This window comes from Cyanistes caeruleus, chromosome 11 (genome assembly GCF_971803275.1).
Source record: "Cyanistes caeruleus chromosome 11, bCyaCae1.hap1.1, whole genome shotgun sequence".
In the NCBI taxonomy this organism is placed as follows: Eukaryota; Metazoa; Chordata; class Aves; order Passeriformes; family Paridae; genus Cyanistes; species Cyanistes caeruleus.
The window spans coordinates 12,441,176-12,464,723 of NC_141711.1; the positions used below are offsets into that span (position 1 = coordinate 12,441,176).

Sequence of the window (23,548 nt, forward strand, 5' to 3'; positions counted from 1 at the left end):
TGCTGAATCTGTTTTCTCCACCCTTTGTGTTCAGAGGATCTTGCACTAAGGTAGGAGCAACTTCTGTGCTGAGCCCTGGGCTCACAGGAACAATAAGGGACTGTTAAGGAGCGTGTGGAGTTCAAAGGGCTCCAGCTAAATGTGTGTATGGGCCATGAGTTGTGAACAGCAACTGGACAACATCAATCACATCTTGAGGCTGCTGTCTGAAGGACATGATAGGCCTGCAGATCTGCTTGGAGCTGCACATTCTGGGCTTTAGGTTTCCAGATGATTGATTTGTAATGATCTATCCATATGATCCTTTATCTCACAAAATTGTGTGTAATAACCATTTCTATACCCCCTGTTATATGGCCCTGCTGGATTTTCCTCGTGGTTGGTGGGCAGACTTAGATTTTAATTTCTGACCTTGCCTATGTTCTCCACTCTTATATCAGTGGGCGTGACTAGGTATTTCTGATCTTATTTCTGACTACATTCAAATCCAACCAAGCAATCAATGACTTCCCTGACTTTTTTTGTATACGGCTGTGGGAAAATTCCTGGTTGGCTGGCTATGAATTAATGAAAATCCTTAGAATGCTTCACTAATGATAGCTCCTGTGGCTTTAAAAATGCTATTCCCTTTTTTAATTTGAGAGAGGTCACAGAGGTTTACAGAAACTAAGAAAAGAAAACTTAACATCTGGTTGTGCTCTGTAGATGACTGCTTTTGTGTGAAGAAAAGTTATGGCGTCGCCTCAGCATCAAACACATTCAAGGTGATCCTTTCTAAGAACTCTTTGCAAGAACCCTCTTTGCTCAAACTGTGTTTTCTAATTAACTTTGCTTTGTATTTTCAAATGGAGGATTTTAGCTCTCCACGGGAATACCAAACTCATATTGTTGCTTAAAGTTCACCCTACTTTTATAAAATGGATTTTCCTGAATTTTTTTAATTATAGCGTAACAGTATTTCCATATATTTTCTAATATTTTCCTTTAAAAGTTATGGAACTCCAAGAGGAGCAGGCTTCTGGGTTGGATTCTGGTATTCACAAAAGGAAATTTGTTCTATGTTTGCTTATCTATACAGAAGTTTCAGCTATTTGTATGTAAAACACTGAAGAGTCATCTGCATTGTCAAAGTCCCCTTTTTAAAACCTTAATTTTACAGGCTAAATGAATTTTTTTTTTTCCAAATAGTGTAGGTTAAAATGATACGTGAAGCTAGTGTAGCTAGCAGAAAAGCATAATATGAGAATGTTTAGATCCAAACAGTTAATCTTCCAAGTTGCTAAAATTATAAATAATCAGCTGCTCAGTTAAACATATGCAATTCCAGGTGTGACTGGCCTGGAATCAGAAAGCATTAAAAAATACAACTTTAGAAACTTAGAATAGTCACATGATCTTTTTATACAGTGATTTAAACAAACTCCAAACAGGACTTTAAACAGGCCTCTGTCATCTGCTTGTAGAAACACCACCCCAGTCTGTTTTCCTTTCAAACATGGAAAGCTAAGGGATTTCTTTCTGGTTTTATTGGGCTGTTTTGTTTAAAGAGCTAAACCCCTTCCTATTAAGGTCAGTGGCAACACTTTGGCTTCCATTTTGATGGGGTTTTCTTTCAGACTTCAAATGGCTCGATGCTGTGTGGTTCCCAGCACTGAGCTGCTGGCACTGACTTTGTTTTGTGCAAGAGCTGCGAGCCTCTCCTCTGGCTGCTGCCTTGTGTCCGTGGGGATGTCACCAGCTGGTGATGGAGGTCCTGAGTTCACAGTGCGCATCCTTCCCCAGTGCATCCCATGTGCCAAGAGTTTGGGTGCTGTCCTCAGCAGGGGCAGTGCTGCACAGAGCCCCCCTAATGTGGAGCCAGTGAGCTGAACTGCAGGACAGAGCTGGGGGGCAGAGCTGACCCACAGCTGGGCAGTGGCTGGCAGGGCAATATCTGCTGCTTAGGCTTTGTTGATAATTGCTGTCTTCAGTCTCACTGTTGCATTGCTGTGTCCTGGAACAACCCATGCAATATGTTCTTGTAGACTGGGGAGTGCTCTGTGAAGTTGTATCATTGTTTATCCCACAGGAATAACTTCCTTGATTCCAACCTTAATGATTCTGTGATTTTTTTTTTTCCCCCCCGCTCAAATGTACTAGAGTAACTTTGGTTACAGCTGCCCAGCCAATGGAGAATCCCATTCTTTCCCTCTGAGCTATTAAGGTGCCAATCTGTATCTTGTCTCACAGCCCTTGTAAAGCCTGCCTGCACTGCTTCCTATTCCTCCAGTTTCTATGGGAATCGGTTTTATCTTCCTGTCTGGGCTTGCCCCCAGTTGTAGGCAGTAGTAACAAAATGAGGATGGAAGTTGAAACTGGCGAATTGTGCAATTTTTACTGAGCATAAAGGGTGCTCTGTCTGGGTGAACTCTAAATACTGTGTGGGAAGGGGGCATTGGTGAATCACAAACCTTTTTGGCAAAGTTTTCAAGCTTGTGCTGGGCTTGGACTTGAAGTTTGAGAGATATGGGGTGATTTAAGCTTCACCCCTTAAGTGTGAGCAGATCCTTAAATCTTTAAGTGGGATTCTGAAAAAGAATGGAGTGCCCTAACTCCTATTAACTTTCAATGGCATTTGTTCTCTTTTGTGGCTCAGGGGTGTAGATATGTTTTATATTGACTCAGCAGTGAAGCTGGTTAGTGAAATTCTCACTCCCATCTGTTTCTTCCCACTTTGATGTTGGTGTTTGCCCTTTCCTTCTCCCCTGCTTTAATGCACCTATTTGTGAGCTGCAGTGTAAATCACATTTTTAAAGCAGTTTGAATGGAAAGTATCCCTACTTTTCTTGTTCTGTTTGTTTTTTCCCCTTTTCATAACTCAGATTTCAATGACATGGATAAAATGAGGTCCCCATGCATTTATGTTAAGTATATGTTCGGAATTGGTGAACTAAAGCATGGAGTCAGAGTAACTGGACAGTGGAGTCAGGAAATCCCCAGGCTAATTTTGTGATTAGGCCCAGTGTTCCATGTAGCTAATCAGATGCTTTTAACATTCCCACCCTTAAATTGTGTTAGATACTGTTTTAAAGGTATCTCATCAAAGGAGTTTGAGGTTAGTATAATGAGCATATAAATTATTCAACATTTTTCGTATGACTGTTTCTGAACAGTGAGTTTTTCACTGGCAAGAAGATGATACTGTTTCAGAAATCACTTCAGCATCTGTTGAAATGCAGCCAGCTCCGTGGTGGAATATGGAGCTCATGGTAACGCTATACAACCCTTCCTGCCAGGAAATGAAGAGTAGTGTATCCATTTGTAACCCAAGGGGGGCACTTCACCATCCAGCCTATAGTTTGTGAATGGAATTTGGTCAGTTTACCACTAAAATTACAGAACGACCCAGTGGGTCTTATTAACTCTATTTCTTATCTTGCTCTGAAGACAGCATCTCATATTAATACAGTGTCTATAAGCAAATCTGTGTAGTTAGGGAGTACAGTTAAGGATTATTTCCCATTATAAGGAGCTTTCATTTTGTTTACTCTGACAAAATTTTATCTGAGGTCTCCTGGTACTGCTTTACAAAGCAAGTGTTAGCAGCCCCAAAAGGAGAAAAGGCCAGATGTGTGTAGCCTGATGCTTTAGTTATGAAAGAGTATCTAGGGTTTTGCTTTTTGTATTATTTACTACAAAAAGTTTAGCTAAGGTACTTTTCAAAGAACCAGTAATTATTATTATCTGTTGCACAGTTACAACTTTGCTTTATTGTTCAGTTCTCTTTTTTGAGAAAATGATGGTGGTGGTGTTTAATTATTAGCTTAGTTTACCTTCTGACAGGAGGAATAGGTTAAGTACAAAACTAATTAAAATAAGAAACAAAAAGAAAAAACAAACACCTAACTCAGACAGACCCTTAACAGGTGAAAATTTATTTTTCCATGCTTCTTCAGAACATCAAAGGAAACAAAACCTTTATCTTTTATTCATTAGCTAGGAATAATGCAAGTTGGGATAGCTTAGGTTTCTCCTTATAGTTGCATTTGTAAGAGTAATTCACTAATCATGCCATTCACTTTTGGGGTTCTTTTTCATTAAGGACCACTGGCCGTGAAATGTCATGCAGTGGTTTAAAAATGGGACATTCAGCTCACTAAAGAATGAGCTGCAATGACAAAAGTTTCTTTTTATTACCTTCTGGCAGTAAATGTAGGAATCAAAGCCCCAAATAAGTGATAGAATAACATCCAGTATCGTCTAACAATGCTGGGAGCTGTGGATGATGATTATTCGGTGTGGCCACGTTGCATTTGGTTTACATCTTTTAGTTACTGTTTATTATATTCCATTCAACTATTGAAGCTCCAGTATGCAAACTCCAGTAGTTTATCTGCGTGCTTCTCTGTGGCAAGCTGACTTGGATTTCTAGGTGTGATTCCTCTCTCTTCTCCCACTGTAGTTAGGTTTTACTGCAACAACAAAAATATATTTGTTTCCATGCTTATATTTTACAATTATATCCAAGCAGTATTCCTGTTATAAGCTATAATTTCTACTGGAAATGAAACTTGATGATCTTTGCATCTCCTTCTCAATTTACTGCAATAATGTGATTGTGTTTTACATCTTCCTGGTCAGTGTTTTAGGATTAGTTATATATGTATATTCAGTTAAGTGTTGATAGAAAGAAGTCAAGTGAAAGTTTGTGAGAAACACACATTCAGTTTAACTTTTTAATCTGTGTGTTTAAATGCTATCTTAAAACTTACATTGCATTCTGGTTTCTTAAATAAGATGAACGCTAGAAGACTTGTTCATTGTCATTTTGTAAAGAGACTTAATTTCTTAGAAGTGACTACTTCCTGCAGAAGAAGATCAGTTAGTGTGTGTGTATCTTTAAAAATAAAAGGTTAAACAATTAGTGTAAATGCTTTTCCAAGAGTTTTTAAATTCAGATTAAATTCTGTCATAATTTGATCAAAGTCACATAACCTGTGGCTCTGGTTTTGTTACACATGCTGATGGTCTGTGGATAACATTACATTTTTTCAGCATGAAACTGAACACTTCAAATCCCTAAAGCAGGCTCAAATTTATGGTTAATAAAAGAATATATTGTACTGGATGTCATCTGTTATATCACTCTGGGAACAAACTGGCAGTGAGTGGACAGGAAATATTTCCATTTCAAATCACTTCAGTCTATGGTCTAGGGTGAAAGTGTCTGATTTCAGGAAAATCACTGTGAATATCCATGTAATAGAAATATTTAAGAAGAGTATAAACTTCTTCAAATATGTTTTTTTGCTTTATAGTATTTTATGGGCAGATACTGCTTATTAATGTCACAGATTGTCTTTATTTCAATGTTGATCCCTTGATCCTTTTCAGGGCAGAAGGAATAGTAGAAATGTGTATTCAGGTACCTCTGTGTGCCAAGTAAGCAGCAGTTTGAGGAGTTGCTGTGCAATGGCCAAACTGCTTCAGAATCTCAGAGCTTTGTGTTTGTAATTGGTTGGGTTTTTAAGAGTGAATTCCTCTGTGTTAGTTGGGTTCTTTCAGCTCAATCCATTTCTTTAGGTTGTCTCCTCTTCAAATGTATTAAAAGGTGTGAGATCCATGGACTGACTGTAACTTTATTAATGGAAACTTAAAGCAGTCAGGTTGAAAATTTGGTATGTTTTTCATGTGTTAAGTAGTACTTAAAAACAGCTCTATGTTTTGAAGTATTTAAGGCATTTCAAATAACTACATTTTAAATGGACATTTGTCCAGGGAACATGAAAACCAGCACAAAAAAATTTTAAATTTTCATCTTTATCATGTATTAACATCCTGAAATACTCAACCCTATATCAAGTAAGTTATTTAGATGTGTGGATTTTTTTTTCAACTTTGCAGCAACACAAAATAGGAAACAAGCCTTAGTAGGGTGAAGATTTATTACTTAAATTTGGGTGATTTGGAAAAGTTTTATTATTTGAGGTATAGGCTGAAAAATATTTTACTAAATCTGTATGTAAAAATAAAGCACTTCTGCCTTTTGAAGACAAGAAAAGTTTAATCTGAGGATTCATTGTGAAACCTGTTAGTTACTGTGAGTATCATTGAAGGACATGAACTGAAACCTCTCTAGTGTGCTGTGCTTACTTGAGCAGCTCATGTGCTTGATGTAGGATTCCAGAAGGATTTCTTTTTATTTCTATGTTTTCATCATTTTAGTGAGATGGGTGAAATGACAGTTTAGAATACCTTCCTTTCAGGTTTCTCTGACTTGTAGGGACAGTGTAGAATGAGTCTGGATCTTACTGGTGCTGCTTGTGTGGGAACCAGAAGTATTTCTTTAGTGCAGCAGACCCATATGCTAAGCCTGCATTTGCACCTCAGACATTCGACTTTAGGGTTCATGTAATTTTTCCCACAGTAAGATATCTGATTATTATTAATTAAAATTTATAATCATGGGTTTGTGGTTGTTTTTTGGTTTTTTTTTTGTTGATTTTTTTTTTTTAGTCAGATAATTCAATTTTAACCAATAATACAAGAACAAAAAGTCTTCCAAGGTTCTAGGAAAATATTTAGAATTAAAATCTTGCAAGAGCTTAAATAGTAGTTGAGCAAATGGCACCAATTAAGTAATTTAAAGCTGAAGCAGGTTGTGGTACAGGTTGTGTCAGTGTTTTAGTAGATATCACATTTCTTGTCAAGCACTGTATTAATTAGAATGAAAAGGGAAGTTATGAATGGGCCATGTACCATACAGATAGGATGTGTAACTTTTACTTTGGCCAACTTTCCAAAGCACTTAACATGAAATACTTAGGAAAAAAGGATCTCTTAAAGTGTTTGACTTGATCACGTGGATTATAAAGTAGGTTATCCATAGGGTGTGATTTTCAGTAGTGGAAACTGAATGCAGTAAGACTGGAGTTTCAGTACCATTTCAAACCTTAAAGCCCTCTTTTAAACCTTGTACCTAAATTCCCTTTTATAGTAGTTAAACACTGCATGGGACTTGATAGCACAGAATGCCTAAAGAATTTGCCAGTACAGATATACTTAAAATGCATATATTTCCTTGATTTTTTCCCAACAGTAAAATTTAGCAATTCTTAATGCTTTTTGAATCCAAGTGCTGAAGATAGATGAGCACATAGGAAAACTGGAATGTAGTCTGTCTTCATCCTTTTTTCATTCTGAAAAGCCTCAACAATCCTGATGGCAGAAACTATTGAGTGTGAAGGAGTGGTTGAATCAAGAGGTGAACTTTATTCAAGGTTGGCAGTTCTCAAAAACTTCCTCACAAATGTTTCCCCAGAAAACTGTGTTTTTTTATTTTGTTGTGTTCAAATTCCTGGTGTTGATTATTTGGTGGAGCTTTTCCTACTTGTCTCTAGGTGGGGCAGCTCCAGTTTGCTGCAGAGATGGGCTGGTATAGTTGGAATATTTTACTACTCTTTCTTCCAAGTATCCTTCAGGTAAGCAAGAAGTGTTTGTGCAGCTTTGTGAATGTTTCTGACACTTCCAAATGGAGTTGTTTTGGCTGCAGATATGATGGCTGTACTCTGTAGAGGGTAACCAGGGGTGTATAAATTCCCTGGCAGCCAAAGCTTTAAATCTGCAGCCACCAAATGTATCTGCCTGTGTCTCTGAAGTTCAGCCATGTGGATCATCAGTACACAGCAAGCACTGGACCTTCTAATCCTCTCTGTTGAATGTATTACTGCTTAAGCTGTGGGGTAATTTTCATCTTCTCTGTGGACCTGGACTAGACAGAGGCTTTGAGAAGGAATTATTTCCTAAAAGTGCGTAGTTCAGCAGTAAAAATCTGTCTTGGCAGAGATTTTGGGGAGGTGGGAGTAACAAAGTGTAACAAAGCAGCAGAGGAAGCAAAGGCTGTGTCTGTAACACAGATGAAGGCAGCACAATTGAGGCTGGAGTCTGCCTGCAGGAAGCAGCTTCTGCAGATTGTCCATTAACTGAGGAGGGGAAGAAAGGGAGGAGTACTTGATTTCTTCCTAGGATTTGTAGGGAAAGGTAACTGATTTTATTAGCACAGTTGATGTACAAGAACATTTACTTCTAACCTCAAAGTAGTTTTAGTCATTGTGCTTGACACCATGGCCCTTCCATTTTTCTGGCTTGTTTTTTTCTGCTTATCCACAGCAAAAAAATCTGGAACAGTCATCATGCTGGTGTGTTCTGAAACTGCAGCAATCTGCCCCTCACTTCTGATGACCAGATTGTATAGCATGGCTGTGTGTGGAATAAATGTAGCACTTCTTGTGTCCCTCCTGATAGTGGCCTTAGTGCCAAAGGCGCCTTATCATTGCTACTGAGTAGATGCCTATCACATTCCAAGCCCTGGCTTCTCATTGCCCAAGGCTTTTTAAGTCCTGTAGTTCACAAGGATGGGAGCTCTGGGAGGAGATGCTTGTGTTATTTTAAGGAAAGTTGGTTTTTTGCTTCATCTCCTATGTAAACAAGTTTCATGTGAAATAGTAAAAACTATTGGTGAAATGGTAAATGATTCTTTAAAACCAGAATGTGGGGGCTTGACAAGTAAATAATTGGTTATTCCTGGACTAGAATCATACTCCTAATGCATTTAGTTTTAAATTCTCATGGATGAGTGTGTGTTTCTAAACAATTGTGTGTTTCTAAATCCCTAAGAATAGGTTTTTTTGTCCAAAATAATCATGTTATTTCAAAGGGAAGGATTATGATGGAAGAATCCCAAATCCTATCTACTTTAAAAGTTTTATGAGTTCTGTGGCACTTTAATCAGTGCAGTTTTTGCTAAATTACCTAGCCACCATATCCTCCTGAGCCAAGGCTTAGGTCTGTTGATATGTTGGTCCTACAAGACCAATGTACATTAATATCCTTTGCAGTTATGGTCTCTTATGAATATGTAATACTTTCTGTACTCATGCCTGTATGTTTCATTCATGTAAGTAAGAGCTAATGTAAACTTTCTAAGAACATGCATTTCATATTTTCTGAGGGCAATCTCTCAAAGAATTTCAGTGACTTTCAAATAATATAGGAGAAGTATCCAGGAGGAAACATTGTCTGAATGCACCAAAACAAAATAGATGTGCTATGTCAAATTTTTCACATTCCAGCCTTTATGTGATCTGCTTTAAAGATTTCCTTGCAAACAGCTGTTCTTATCATTTTCAGAAGTTACAAATATAGGTTACAAATTGGATAAACTCTCCCTGTACTGCAAATAGAGTATTTATAGTCTGCTTGCTCTGAAGTTGTTTGCAATGAAAATGTCCAACATTGCGGTCAATTTCAGATTATAATTTTCTGTAAGTCACGCCTTTATGAATAAAGCAGTTCATCCACATTTGGTGACAGTTTCCCAAGGGAGTTTTTTTGTGTGTGTGTGTGTGCACTTTGGCATTATATTGAGAAATGAAGAGTAAAAAACCCACCCTGAATGAATCATAATTGTGAATTGTGTTCTGGCTGAAGCTTAAAACTGAAACTATGAAGTCAGTGTTAGTTACTTTTACAGATTTTCTGTTCCTTTGGATGAAACCTGAAATCAAATGAAGAGCTTTTGTTAGGAGTTTCCAGATTGCAAGGTAGGAATCTGGCACCAAAACATTGTTAAGGAACCATTTATGATTTTGGAAATAAGCTCCTTTAGTAGTTTTCCAGTTGCCATTGCTTTTGCTCAGCTTTAAAGGCAAAGACTTTCTTTTTGGATCTGTCTCACTTGGAAGTACTTATTTAGGAGAAGCAGCAAACTTTTATGTGCATAAAGTCTTGAAAGATACAATTTGTAACTCTGAAGTATTTTTCTTTGCTTTCTTTTTTCCCTGATGCTCTGTCCTCTGAAAGCTACATAATTTCTTAATGTGGTAAGCAAAATGAATGAACATATCATGTTAACATATCCATATACATGATATACATGTTACTGGAAATAACATATATCCGTTGATCTATCGTGCTTCGGTCAATTCTTGAAGCTTTCTTTTTTGTATTCTAACTGTGTTTGAACATCTTTAGGAGACAAAGACTGCGCCTCTCAGCTTATGGCTCTGTGTGCACAGTAAGTGGACAGTCAATAAAATGAATGAAAATAGATTGTTTAATTGTTTCATTGGACAGATTAGTTTAGAAGTGCTTGGGCTTAAGCTAAAATTCAGTGCTCATGCAGTCATTCCAGTAAGTGTGAGTAACCCTGTGGCTTTACTGAGGTTGTGGATAACTTAGTACCAGAAGAAGAAAGATACCCTTTGAGTGGAATAGTCAGCTTGTTGGTTTGACAGTATGCTGTGCAGTGTGTTAGGCAGTAAACATCCACTTCAGGTTTCATTCATTTCTTCTCCTTTATTTTAGATATGTGTTATTCTATTTGCTGTTTAGAGCACAAGTCTGTGTTTCTCAAACAAATTTGTCTTGGGTCCCTCTAAAAGCAACTTTGCCATTTGTAGCCCCCTTCCTTCCCAGTCATAATCACTGTACCTGTCTTGGCATTGCTTTTTCTCCCCCTTCCCAAACACCTCATCTTTTCTTAGAATTCTCCTGCCAGGGGTCATGTCCCACAGTTAAGAGAACACTGCTTTGGCTACAGATTTATGGCTTTTGTCCAAATATCTTTAGACCGGCACATTTCAGTATTGTTTGTGGAAAATGGGCTGTGTTTGAAAATATTTATTCTGTTAATTTCTGGGGGCTTTTTGTTTGTTTTAGAAGGCTTTTAATTTACCAAACATTAGTTGCACAAGAATGTTGGAAAAAATAAACTGTCAGTGCAAACAATAGAAAATTTCTTAGGCAAGCTTTCAAATTGCATGAGAGAAATCAGAGCTGATACTGCCCATTCTGTGCCATGCTTTGCTGCATTAAATTCTGGAGCTTGACTCAGAGATTTAAGATTTTCATGGTAGGTGGTGAACAGTAGGGATTAAACTCTCTTCCTTTGTTGTTAAGTTGTGCCCCTAATAACTTCCTGTTCCTTAAAGAAACCAGTTCACATAATTTCAGTGAACAGCTGCATGGAGCTGTGCTGCATCTGCAGAGTGGTGCTGTAAATACTTCCTGTAGTGTTTCTCCTTACAATAGTTTCTCACATCTCTGTCACACAGACTTGTATAAGATAACCTTCCACACTGCCTTTTTTAAATAGAAGCTAAACCAGGCAAGAAAGGGGCATAATGAAAAGGCATTTTTTACTGGTTTGGTTTGGTAGGTTTTCTGTTTCCTTTTGTTCAGATGGGATATGCTGTGGCTTATGCTCTTCAGCGAGCGTGTTTCACCTCAAAAATCCTCAAAGATCCCATGAAATTAGTATCCATGAATACCTTTCAGGACCACCTCCTTCCCTGGTGGGATTTAAGCCAGCAGCTCTTCAATTAAATATTTTTTCTTGACAGGATGATGTTGAGAAAACCATATCTAGTTGAAAAGGCAGAAGGACTCAGACAAAATGTAATTACAAAATGTAGGAAGTCAAGCATAAAACCATGGATAATGTCATTGAGATTTAATGATCACAAAAGATCAGGACAATTCAAGGGGAGTACGAATTCCTTGTGTTTGGTTTAGGAAGATAAGTATTTTACGTTCTTCCAAGTAAGTTTTATCTCACAGATTCTTACTTAAAATTCTTTCATTGTACCTGGATTATAGCTCACTTTGCAATATGATATTATATGATTTAATATCTCACTCTGGGGCTTCTATACAGTCCTGGTTTTGAATTTCTTACTTCTTAGAAGGTTTTGACTGTTGGTTAAATCAGTTAGCACATTTTTTTAAAAAAGGCTAGTATGGATGCTTCATAATGTGTTTCCAAGTCATAGGGCTCAAATTGAGGTAAAAAGCTGTGTTCTTGGAGATGGAGAATGAATATGCTAAATGTCAACAGACCTGACAGTTTTAGAACAGAGGGATGTGTATTGTGCCTGCCTCTGGTCACCAGGCATCCACTTGCTGGAAGGCTGAGCTGTGCTGAGAAAATCAAAGCTTAAAGAATGTTGATGTGAAAGAAGGGTTCTTCCAGATCAGAGGAAGGGCCTGACTGATCTACCAGACAGCCTGAGGGACAGTTGAGAACAAGTAATGTGCTAGCACCAGGATATCAAACACTGAATTTTCACAAGCAACATGGAAGAAAAACTGGAATCTTTGTACATGGCAGGCTGTTGTTGACAAGGATGTGGTAGGGGAGAACCAGCAGTGAAACACTAAATAAGCCACCAACAAAGAACCAGCCAAAATCTGTGAGCTTCTTGTGCATTATGTTTACATAAGAACAAACACAAAAGATGCCAACTTAGTAAAAGAAGTTACAGCCAACCTATTTAGAAGAGTCTATGTTCCTCTTTATAATATGAAATAGGCACCAAGAAGTCTGTTGCTCCATGAATTCACTTTAATTCACTTAAATTAAAACTTATTTCTTCAGTGTCACTGAAATGTTTTTTAAAATGCTGTTCCCATAATTTGTGCATGCAGTGCAGGAATATATATATATATAAATATATATGTATATATCTCTATCTATATAAATATATATATAGGAATATATATACATAAAAGGAGGTAAATCTGAGGAAAATTCATGATTGCATTTGTCAGTTGTGCCAAGTTTATAAGTAACAGTACAAACCCATCCACCCAGGGCTTAGAATTCATTCTGTAGTCAATGGAATACACACAACTTATATAGCAAACATCAACATGGATTATGTATTTTGTTATATTCTCTTGAAAGCAATTCAAAATGTAGGCATCTAAATAATACAGACAATTCATCATTTTACTGATGACTTCTAGAAATAGAAATTATTTTTACTTGGTTGAAAGCATCAATAAAGCTTTAAAACAAGAAGAGCAGATGTCAAATATAAAGCTTTCATTTTACTGAGCACGGAGTATGATAAACATTGATTATTCATCTTGATGCTAAAGTTCAAAAACAATTGTCCCTTCAGTTTGCCTCATGGGAGACTGAAATCAGGACCACATGTGCATTGATGAACAACATATGAAAGATGAATCATGATTACTGTTTTGGTCTGCTGCACAAGGCTGTGCTTGAGGGGTAGTGTTTTCCTACATCCTTTAGCAGATTGCTGTAATTAGTGTTAGCATCTCTCTGTTTCCCAGTATTTATGTTCAAGTGGCCTCCTGACAGTACCTAGTCACACACATCAATTTGCTCTCTTGAATGAAAGAGTGTTTGCTCAACAGAAGAATGTTGGAGTATATTTCAATATTGTTTGTAATAAAGATTAGTTACAGAACTATTCTGAAATCACCCAAACATTTCTATCACCAGTGCTATCTCTGGCAGGAATTGCCAGATATAAAAAAATAGATGTTTCTTTCAAATACCAAGCACTGTATGTTCTAGGTTAAAAAGAGGGAAAAGTTCAATAAAATCAAACAATTTTCATTTCATTCAGTTGTATTTAATTTATGCCTCTGGTGGCAGGCATTAGTTAAATTTAACTTCTCTTGGAGGCACAATTAGTTCCTGTGGTTACAAATTTAATTTTAGCTTTATTTCTGGATATGTAATCCTAACTTTGTTCCTCTCTGGCCTAGTAATGGGTGAAAGAGTTGTCATAAGTGCATTTCATTACTGAGCTATTACTATAAATGAGGGTTGGGTATTAGAAAAATATAAACAAACTGGAATAGAGGTTAATTTCATATAATAGTCTTTGTCTTTTTTTAATACTTGTGCTCTTTCATGTTGAAAGATGGATGTTGAAATGAAATGCCTGTACATGCTTTGAACATCCAAATGAGCCATTCATTCTTCAGGAGATGATGTGTATTGGTCTTACTTAGATCTGTGCTGGCTTTGGGTATCTGAGGATCTTAACCTTCATTGTTCAGGCTGTTTATATGGATTGAGGAACAGATCCAACATTGATCTCTGTGATTAGAGGTATGTGATGTGTGATGGAAATTCTACCTGGATTGCTTGCCCTATATAGATACAGGATGTAGATTTTAGCTTATCATGTTTTCTGTGGAGTTCTGTGCTTTGAGCTCACATAATGTAAGATTTAATGTGGCTAATGCCTCCTCTGCTCTCCCAGCTTTTTGACAAATAAGGTTGTTTGTAATTTAATATGTGTGCATTTCAACTTTGATTATCTGTTGAAAGATCAGTGGTTTAGAGTTCTTCCGAAAAGATGTTTTGGCTGTTTTCTTTCCTATGTATTTCTTCTCAGTCCACATGCATAGAAGTAGGTAGACCACAAGGATTTTGTAGGCAAAGCTCCAGGACACAAAGACTTGCTTTCTAGTAAAGTTCAGAAAAAATTAACTTAAACAAATCTAAATTCAACAAATGTTCATGCTTAATTAATGATAGAATCACAGAATGGTTTGGGTTGGAAGGAACCTTCAAGATCAACTACTTCCAACCCCCCTGCCATGGCAGGGACAATAAGGTAAGAATTCAGAGTCCCGAGGCCATCACATTAGTATTTATAATTTTGAAGTAAGATGCTCTAAACAAGTTTTCCTAGCTATGAGCCATCTAAATAGCACAGTTACTTTAATTCAAAACCAAGGGAATGCTTCCTGGAAGAATATATTTTTAAACTCGCAGCACTCAGTACTTGAGGGGTGAATACTCCAGTTGAGCATGATGAAATTATGTGAGTAGCTTACATGTTTTAGGTTAAAACTAATATAACAATTATTTAGTTCAATACTTTGGGGTGACCCTAATTCTCTCACTAATTACTGCAGCCTTTTTTTACCTTTTCTACACTTGGGAGAAAGTTTTTGCCACTAATATGTCTTATGTGCTGCATAAGTTTAGTAGAGTTTGGCTTATGTTATGTCTGTCTTTGCAGTCTTTAGATAAATTATCAATGATTGTGGTATATTTATTTATGCTTATACTGTTACATATTTTGTTATGTCACCATAATCCCAGTAGAAATGCAATTAAAGGAGAAGTGTTGCCTTTTTATTTCAATATAGCATATAAAAATCCTATCTAATTAATTAAAATACATGTGCTAATTTCCTGTGGAATTTGGTAAAATTTGTGTCTCTCAAAACTTCAGCTCTAGAACAAAAGGAAGACAAGTATCAATTGATTTGATGATTAATCTCCCTTTATGAAATGTCAGTAGTTACTTTTCTGTGACTTTTTAATCAAATAAATTATGTCTTTGTTTTGCGGTAAGTTAAATGACATTTAATAAAGATTAGAGAAACAGTGAGTCAGACTAAAACAGGTATTAATATTAAAGTTACAACTGAAAAGAAAGACTCCTTCCTGTTTCAGGAAGCTTTTTGTATAACAGCTGGTTCAATGCCAAACTAAATCAAATTTGAACAATTAAAAGCCACCTAAGAAGAAAGTGAGATTACAAATTTCACTTCTAACAATACTATCAAAGTCTGAATTGCTTTCATCCTTTAGGAAGTGTTTTAGTTTTTGGGTTTTTTTTAACTTGACAACGCTTGCCTTGTTTTTCTTTGAGCATAACCTCAGTCTGAATGTGGAGAGACACATGGTGAATGCTCAGACACGATCCTGACGACATCTAATTACTGCTGCAGCCCTTTTATACTGATGATTTCTGTTGTTTGCATTGTAGCAGTGAAGCCAGATACAATTCTGTATAAATGGGTGGTATATTTTTAAAGCTAATTTTAAATATTATTTATTTTGCCTTTCAGGGAATGATACTATATCATAAGAATCAGTATTCCAGTTTTCAGCTTTGTGTCTTGTGAGGGCGATGCTACAATTTGTGTTTCAGAACAATTTCAGTACTTTCTGAAGGGAAAGTTATTGGAAGGTTTGGAGGGCCAAAGTTCTTTTCTGTGAGTAGAGAAGAGACAGTAGACTCATCAACTTGGACTTCTCCCTGGCAGAACAGTTCTCTGGTTGGTCTTTAGTTTGTAGTATCGGCTTTGATAGCATTTGGTAAAAGAAAAGGGTGTCTGAGGCAGCATGATGGGTTTCTGCAGTGTCACTCTCTTGCAACTTGTGATACTCTTTTTCATGGCTGTGGAGTGGTAAACAGCTCTTGGGCTGACATTCTCTTCTCTCCCCTTGCACCTTGTTTGCCCTGGAGAGCCCAATTTGATTTGTCATTAAACCTTGATTAAAGGTATGTTTTTTATATGTACACAGTTCACCTAGGTGGTGGAAGTTGAGAATATCACTTAATTCTCTTCCAGAAATAAACTTTGATGATTCCCGTCTACGGGGCAGATCATACTGCATCAACCACAATTTCATGTCTTTATGCAAATACTACACTCAGACTTTCCTATCTTTGTTTTTTCTCTACAGGGGCTGTCATCAGTCACAAAGAACAATGGACTACTCAACATTACCTTTAAATATGACAGTAAGTTGAAAATCTGCACTATATTCACAGAAATAAAGGACTCCATCACAGTTGTCAATATATAGCAAGGTGTCTCTTAAAATGACTCTAAGAATGGCATAAGTTCTTCAATATTGACATAATTTTAAAATCTAGAAAATTTTGTCTGCAAAAATTTTGGTCTGGTAGATCTTCTCCTTCTGTGTCTTACTGATAAGAAAACTACCCAACAATTTGTAGTAATTTCTCTTTCTGGCTGGCCTACATAATTTTGCCTGGTATTGACTGGAACATTTTAGAAAATTATTTTATTCTGTGAAAAATAAAGTTACTGAAAGGTTCAGTACACACAAAGACATAGGAAAGGATTATTTTGGGCTTTATGCAGCTTTTCTCTGATGTGTAATTTTGGCATAGTAATAGTGATAGACAGGTTGCAGCAGTAATGCTTCAGACCTGTTCAAGTATCTGCTAAATGGCTGTGTCTTATTGTTGGGGGTTATTTTAGAGGTTTTATCATCTTTCCTGTCTAGTTGTCAAAGCAATACTGCTAACTACATTAAGAGTTTATCCTTATGTGGGCAGCTTGTGTGCATCATCAATATAAACTCAATGTACAGTCAAGACAAGGTCCTAATTTACATTAAAACAATGTTTGTTTTAATGCCAGTGCAAGTCATAGGTGGTTTTTTCCTGCCTACTCAAAGAAATCACCTTGGATGCAGAATGCAGGTAAAATTTCATCATTGAGAGCTTGCATCAGGAACCTAAAAATAGTGATTTGTTTCATTCTGATCATCCTTTTGCTCCTCTGTTTTTATGTTAATTTCTGAATTTGCAATCCTTCACTGTCAATTTTTTTAATCTAATTTGATCTTAATACTTAAAATGAGCAAAATTTAAGTGTGTCAGATTGTACAAGATGTAGGTGGTCACTACAAAAGAAGTATGATTTTTTTTTTTTAATCTTCATAAAGAAAAATGGGAAATGGTACCAGTCAGAACAAAGGTCCCCACGTTTAGTTAACACAATGAGCCTGTCTAAATCCCAGTATGTGTCATGTTTTTTCTATTAATTCTGGCACTAGAAACTGTGTTTAACCAATGAGAAGTATTAATTCACAATTCTGCTGGCACTGTGTGCTTCCTGGACAAAGGAGTTATTTGAGTTCTGCAGGACAAGGAAAAGAGTTTGCTGATACGAAGACTAAAGAGCTCACATGGTGTGGGAATATGTATTTACCTTTAATAAGCCAGCACAAAAGATAATTTGGCTTGGTGGCTGTGTTTAAAGGGTCTTATTTTGCAACAGCGGAACTCTAAGAAACTGTGTTTTATGATTCTGAATTAGTGGGTTAGATTATTTATTCAGGTGAAAAAGAAATGTCTGTACTTTTTAGTATGTCACTTATATTCAAGTAAAAGAAGTGTTTTCCTAAAAAGTGTGATTTTTCCATGCTATTTTCTTCCAAAACTGTTGTTCTTTATAACTGTGAATCAGTGACTCGCAGTCAAACTTCAGGCACTTGTGCTATATTCCATTTTGGCAAATTGTCATTTGACCATAAAATTCTAGTAACCAGGATCCAAAATCTTGGGCTTGCTATTAATTAGATCCAGACCTAGAAAAAGCCAGTTACTTCAAACTTTCCATTGAAAGAGATCCTCTATCCTTCTAAGAGGAAGTTCATGCTGTCACTGAGTTCACTCATAGCAACTGAATTCTACAAGCAGCGGAGTCAGTACCACCTAGCCAGCTTTTGTAAAATGCAGTGTTGTACAGACTGTTCTATTCTTATGTCTGTGGCAGTCATAGAAAAGGCCCCTGGCCCTGGTTATTCACAGTAAAAAGCCATTTTTTAAACCTCCTTTACAGTTAGTAATTTTAGGGAATACACTGTATTTTGTGAGGATAGCAAGACAAAACCAGTTTTGAGTGAATCCAGTGGCACTTAAGTGGTGTGTAGGGATGCGGCTGCAGAATGGAAGACAGAGAAGGGATGGATTTAAGCAGGAGATTCTTTGTGGTCAGGATCAAGCAGTATAATGGCTAAAAGCACTTCTTGAGCAGTTCTCAAGTGTCACATGGTTTATTGTTCTCATGTGTGCCTGGTCATTGACCAACATTCTCTTGCTTTGAGCACTGTATATGAAAAAATTATGTCAGCTTTCATATTATTTTGAACAGCTACAAGGGAAAGTTGTTCTCTTTTGGGAGTCCCAATACATATGATGTGGAACAGGTTACACTGGTGGTACAAACTGGTAATATTCTTGGGAGTCCTGTGACCTGTGGGTTGGTAACCAGTGAAAGTGGTTGTGCTCAATGATTTGTGAATTTTTGTGGGTTCACAAAAAAACTTCATCTAGATTTGCTGTGTAGTACTTAGGAAAATAATGCACTGGTACTTTTACTTTGCTCAGTCTTGAAAACATGTTAGGGAATTTATGTCAGCAAGGCTGTTTTTCTTAAAGTGCTTATTTGTCATATTTTTAGACTGCACTCCTTACCTGAGTTCAGTGGGAAGACACGTGATTGGAGATGTGCAGAACATCACTATCAGTCAGTTTGCATGCCAGGAACAGGTGGCTGTGATGATCCTTTGGACAGCAAATGCCATTGGTAAGTTCTAGAGGGAAGTGGACTCCTTGATCATGGGTTTGGTAATAACTTCCTGCTCATGGGTATTAAGTAAAATAATTACGTTATGCTTGGAATCATTGATGCAAACTGCCCAAGAAAAAAGGAATTTTAACACCTTTGCAAAGCTCCTATTTTTTCTGGCTTGCTTCAAAAACACCCTTAAAACTAGGATGTTCTCTGCAACCATACTGCTTTTTACTATCCCAGTTTACTGAATTCCTGCTCTTCAGAGCTGTACAACTGTCCCTGGTTTCATTTTCTGCCCAAAGGCTTTGGTGCAGTTCAGTGGCATTGATTGAGTTTACTTTCTGATATGCTTAAAGGTTCTTTAAAATGCTGATTCTCTTACAGGTGGAAAACATTGTCTAATCATAGCTGCATGGACTTTATTGTGTTTCCTTGCCAGGTCTGGTAATTAAAAGTATTTCTCAATTATTTCAATGTCACTGGAAGTGACATTGTTGCCCACTAGAGCAGTAGTGTCCAAAATTGAGGAAAGAAATCCATTTCCACTCAGAAACTTATTTCTGGGCTTTAAAAGAATATGTGAAAATTCCACTGAATTCTGCAGAACTGTGCAGTTGAAGGTATTTAGTAATCTTCAGCTGCAGACTGGATGAATCAAACATCCATGGGAAAAAAAGCCTGGTGTTCTTCTTTGTAGTCACCAGAGGTTAATCCTTAGGAGAGTTTGAGGACAGAACTGCTGTTCTGACATCTCGGGTAACATGGGAACTGGAAACTTTCAGGGTCTTTGTGTAAGGACAAATACTGCTTTTGTTCCATAGAACGCTAAGAACATGTTTGGCAGCACTTTATCTTCTACAAAATTATAAAAATTAATCAAATCACACAAACCCATGAAAACTAGTGAACCAGAGAAGGTGGTGGAAAATGTGGAAATTATACATTTGGGATTTTATTTTTTGGGTTGACAAGCATAGCATAAACTGAAATGAATCCATTTTGATTTATGTAGCATTTAGCTTACAAAAGCTCTGTGTATCATTGATAAATGTGTAATGCTGTTAAAGAGATGCAATTAGACAGAGTAGTGAGAGTTAAGAGCTGTGCAGTGCCTTTGATACCTGAGCCACAAAACTGTGCTGGGGTTAACATTGGCATTTTCCTGGGATATTCACACCACTGTGACTCAGTTTAGTCTATATCATGAAGTGATTCTGTGATGAGAACATTGTAAAGACACTGTGCTGAGATAAGTTGTAGTAGAGTAACTTGAACAAAATGGATGTAGTTCTGGCAGCAGTTATGAATAACTGGAAGTATACATGCACTGGAATAAATTCCATTCCGTTTAAGTCAAGTTTTCTGTTAGCCCTTACTGTACTAGAACTAAAGAAGCTGTAACAATTGTTACCATTTTAATCTGGTAGTCTCAGAGATTATAGTAGAATTTATAAAGGAATATTTCTATAATTTGCCAGCAAAATACTAATTTGATTATTAAAATGGAAATGTGAAGTTACTATAAAGTGTTTCTGAAGGTGAAGAAGGTACTGATAATTTATATTGCAGTAATTTGGAAGCACCAGATGATACATGGGCCCCTCTGTTCCAGGCATTACACAAGTATGCAGTGATTGTAGCCTTTGCCAAAGACTGAATTCTAGATAGGCAAGATGGAATATGCAGAAATGACATACAGCAACAGGTATTAAATACAAGCATATTTCATATGACTGGTAAGTTTTATTTTTAAAGGAAAATGAAATATATTCAAGTCACATAAAATACCTCAATATGCATTTTGGAATACTAATCTTCTGTTTAAATCCCCTTTAACTGCTATTTTTAGGGATTGAATACCTGAAGGGATTTCGAGTAATACTTGAGGAATTAAAATCAGAGGGAAGACAATGCCAGCAGATGGTTTTAAAAGATCCAAAGCAGCTCAGCCCCAGTTTTAAACGAACAGTAAGTGCTTTGTTTCAAGAAAAGTTTCAGTGTTGTTTGACTGTGTGAGTGAGTAGTCTTGAAAGTGTTTATCATCCTAGAATGGTTTGGGTCATTAGAAGTTATCCAGTTCCAGCCCATCTGCCGTGGGCAGGGACACCTCCCACTATCCCAGGTTGCTCCAAGCCCCATCCAGCCTGGCCTGGAACACTTGGAGGGATGGGGCATTTGCAGCTTCTTGGGGCAACCTGTGCCAGGGCCTCACTTCCTTCAAGTGAAGAATTTCTTCCCAATATCTAATCTAACCCTACCCTCTTTCAGTTGGAAGCTATTCCCCCTTATCCTATTTCTCCTTGCCCTTGCAAAAAAGTTGATTGGTTCCCAAAAGTATTATTGGTGAAATTAATGGTAGTTGTTGCTTTAGAGACAGATCTTGTTTCTTTTGATAGCAACTTTCCTGAAGATGGGAACCATCATTTTGGTGACTGGACTACAGATGGACATCTCTAATAGTCTACATCCAACTATGTATTGAGTTTCCTCATGTCAAAACTGTGGGCTTGTTTTGAAAAATACTTTGAGCTATGATAGTTGATTTTAAAATATGTTGCAATCTTGTCTTTTTTGTAGGGAATGGAGTCCCAGCCCTTTGTAAACCTGAAGTTTGAAACAGATTACTTTGTAAAGATTGTTCCTTTTCCTTCCATTAAAAATGAAAGTAATTATCACCCATTTTTCTTCCGAACTAGATGTAAGTATTGCATATAATATAGTGTTCCATATAATGTGGTATTGCATTTTATATAGTATTGCATATCATCTACTCAGTGTGCCTCTCCTCCCCTCAGTATTCTGGTTTCCCAACAAAGGAATGTAGTGGATGATGATGTTGGATGAGTCTGGGTAGTTACTGGCATTGAAGGAAGGGAAGGAAGATCTGGGTGTTAAGTAGAAAGAATCTGCATGCCACAGGTGAATCTGTGGTGTGTGATCATAAGTGTTAAGAAGCCAACAGGAAAAAAAAGTCTCAGGTAGGCCTGAGCTTATCTCAGGTTATCCTAGAGCAGGATTGTTCCTCTGCTTCTCAATTAACTCTTGAAGATGGTTTGCTTCTCTCCAGACGTTGCAAAGAAGGGCAGGTTGATTTTTGCTACAATTTACAAATAGCTGTCTAGAGAGAGATGTAGAGGAGGACATCTCATTTTAGATAGCAGCAGATCAAGTTGAATTTCTTGCAATTTCTTAACAACTCTGATTGGACGTAGTGAGAAGAAATTTAATTAATAAACTCCTCAGTGTTTTCACAGTATGGTAAGAAGTATGGAAGTACCTTTTGAGGTGAGCTGTTGATATTTGTTCTGCTAAGGGTTTTTTTTCCCCTATAAAACTTGCTTCAGGTATTTTCAAGTCGGTTAATGCAGACTGCTGTACCATTGGTAGTAGTATTCAGCATACTTATTTATTCTGAGTAAATATATTTGGGACTAATGTTAACTTTCTCTCCTGATGTGCTGTGCCTGGTGTTATCCCTTTTGTCTCACTAAGAAATGTGATATTCAAATTAATGTATCTCTGTTTCTCATATAAAGATGAGAAGGGAGTTGAAATCCTAACAAAGGAGTTAAGTTAGCTAAATGCATTTAGTACATGCATATTAGAGTCTGGGAAAAAGTGGGGATATTCAAAATTATGAATTCCCTACTTTTACTCTTGTTCTTTTTCTGTTTAAGTAGCATAGCAGTGTGATACTGTATAATTACTATTTTTTCTGTATATTTGTAGCATGTGAATTGTTGCTACAGCCAGAAAACCTTGTCTGCAAACCTTGTAAGTAAAATGTAATATTTCTATATATTAATCTTAAAAAAAGTGACTGTACTTGAAGAGTCATTTTGCGATTCATGAATATCTTCTCTGGCAGACTGGAAGCCAAGGAATGTGAATGTTACCCAGCAAGGTTTTAACATGCAAGTGTCCTTTGATCATGCACCTCACAACTTTGGGTTTAGGTACTACTTTCTTCACTACAAACTGAAGCATGAAGGCCTGTTTAGGCAAAAGACCTGCAGACAGGTACGTGGCTGAGTTTTGCAAAGCTATGAACATGAGATGTTCTAAGGTCTTACAGAAACTTACAGAACTACATAGAAAATAGCATCAGTTTTAAAATTGCAAAACTATTTGGAGCTATTTATGTAAATAACAATTGTGCTATAATAGTACTCATCAGTCAAAACCAGGCTTGAGGATTCCATTGGACCTGGATAACACAAGTCAGTTCTGAAGGCAGATGTTTGTATAAGTGAGTGGGCAGACTTAGTTTTGCTGGTTTAAGGTGTGTTAATGTAAGAGTACATTGCCTATTTCTAAATCAATGTGAATTCTTTATTATATTTTAAAAGTATGTGAATTGCTTGCAAAGTATTCTTTCTTTGATATAGGAGCAGAACACAGACACCACAAGTTGTGTTCTTCAGAATGTGTCTCCAGGGGATTATATCATTGAGGTAATATTTATAAACAGTCTTTTTTACAACACCTAAGTGAATATGCTAATGGAAAAATTGAGTAAAATTAAAATATTTCAAATCACAGTGGTAGAATTGAACTTCATGTATCTTACTGAAGGGATGTTAAGGGCAGGTATGTTAATGTAAGCCCC

The 23,548-nt window shown here is 36.9% G+C and overlaps 2 protein-coding genes across 4 annotated transcripts in view; both read left to right on the forward strand.

Annotated features, from left to right (window-relative positions):
- HESX1 (HESX homeobox 1) overlaps window positions 1-15,879 on the forward strand; it is a 40,837-nt gene extending 24,958 nt beyond the window's left edge. The window contains exon 8 of the mRNA XM_086846814.1: window positions 15,670-15,879. The gene's annotated coding sequence lies outside the window, so the exon portion shown is untranslated. The remainder of the gene's footprint in view (window positions 1-15,669) is intronic.
- IL17RD (interleukin 17 receptor D) overlaps window positions 1-23,548 on the forward strand; it is a 60,792-nt gene that overhangs the window by 24,954 nt on the left and 12,290 nt on the right. For 2 of the 3 annotated variants that reach the window (XM_086846805.1, XM_086846804.1), the window contains 7 exons: window positions 16,292-16,349; window positions 18,826-18,951; window positions 20,789-20,907; window positions 21,517-21,637; window positions 22,669-22,713; window positions 22,808-22,959; window positions 23,328-23,393. In XM_086846805.1, coding sequence (XP_086702931.1) covers window positions 18,924-18,951; window positions 20,789-20,907; window positions 21,517-21,637; window positions 22,669-22,713; window positions 22,808-22,959; window positions 23,328-23,393 — 531 coding nt within the window. In that variant the 5' untranslated portion in view covers window positions 16,292-16,349; window positions 18,826-18,923. Of the gene's footprint in view, window positions 1-16,291; window positions 16,350-18,825; window positions 18,952-20,508; window positions 20,676-20,788; window positions 20,908-21,516; window positions 21,638-22,668; window positions 22,714-22,807; window positions 22,960-23,327; window positions 23,394-23,548 lie in introns of those variants that run through there. The other variant, XM_086846806.1, reaches the window with a different exon arrangement.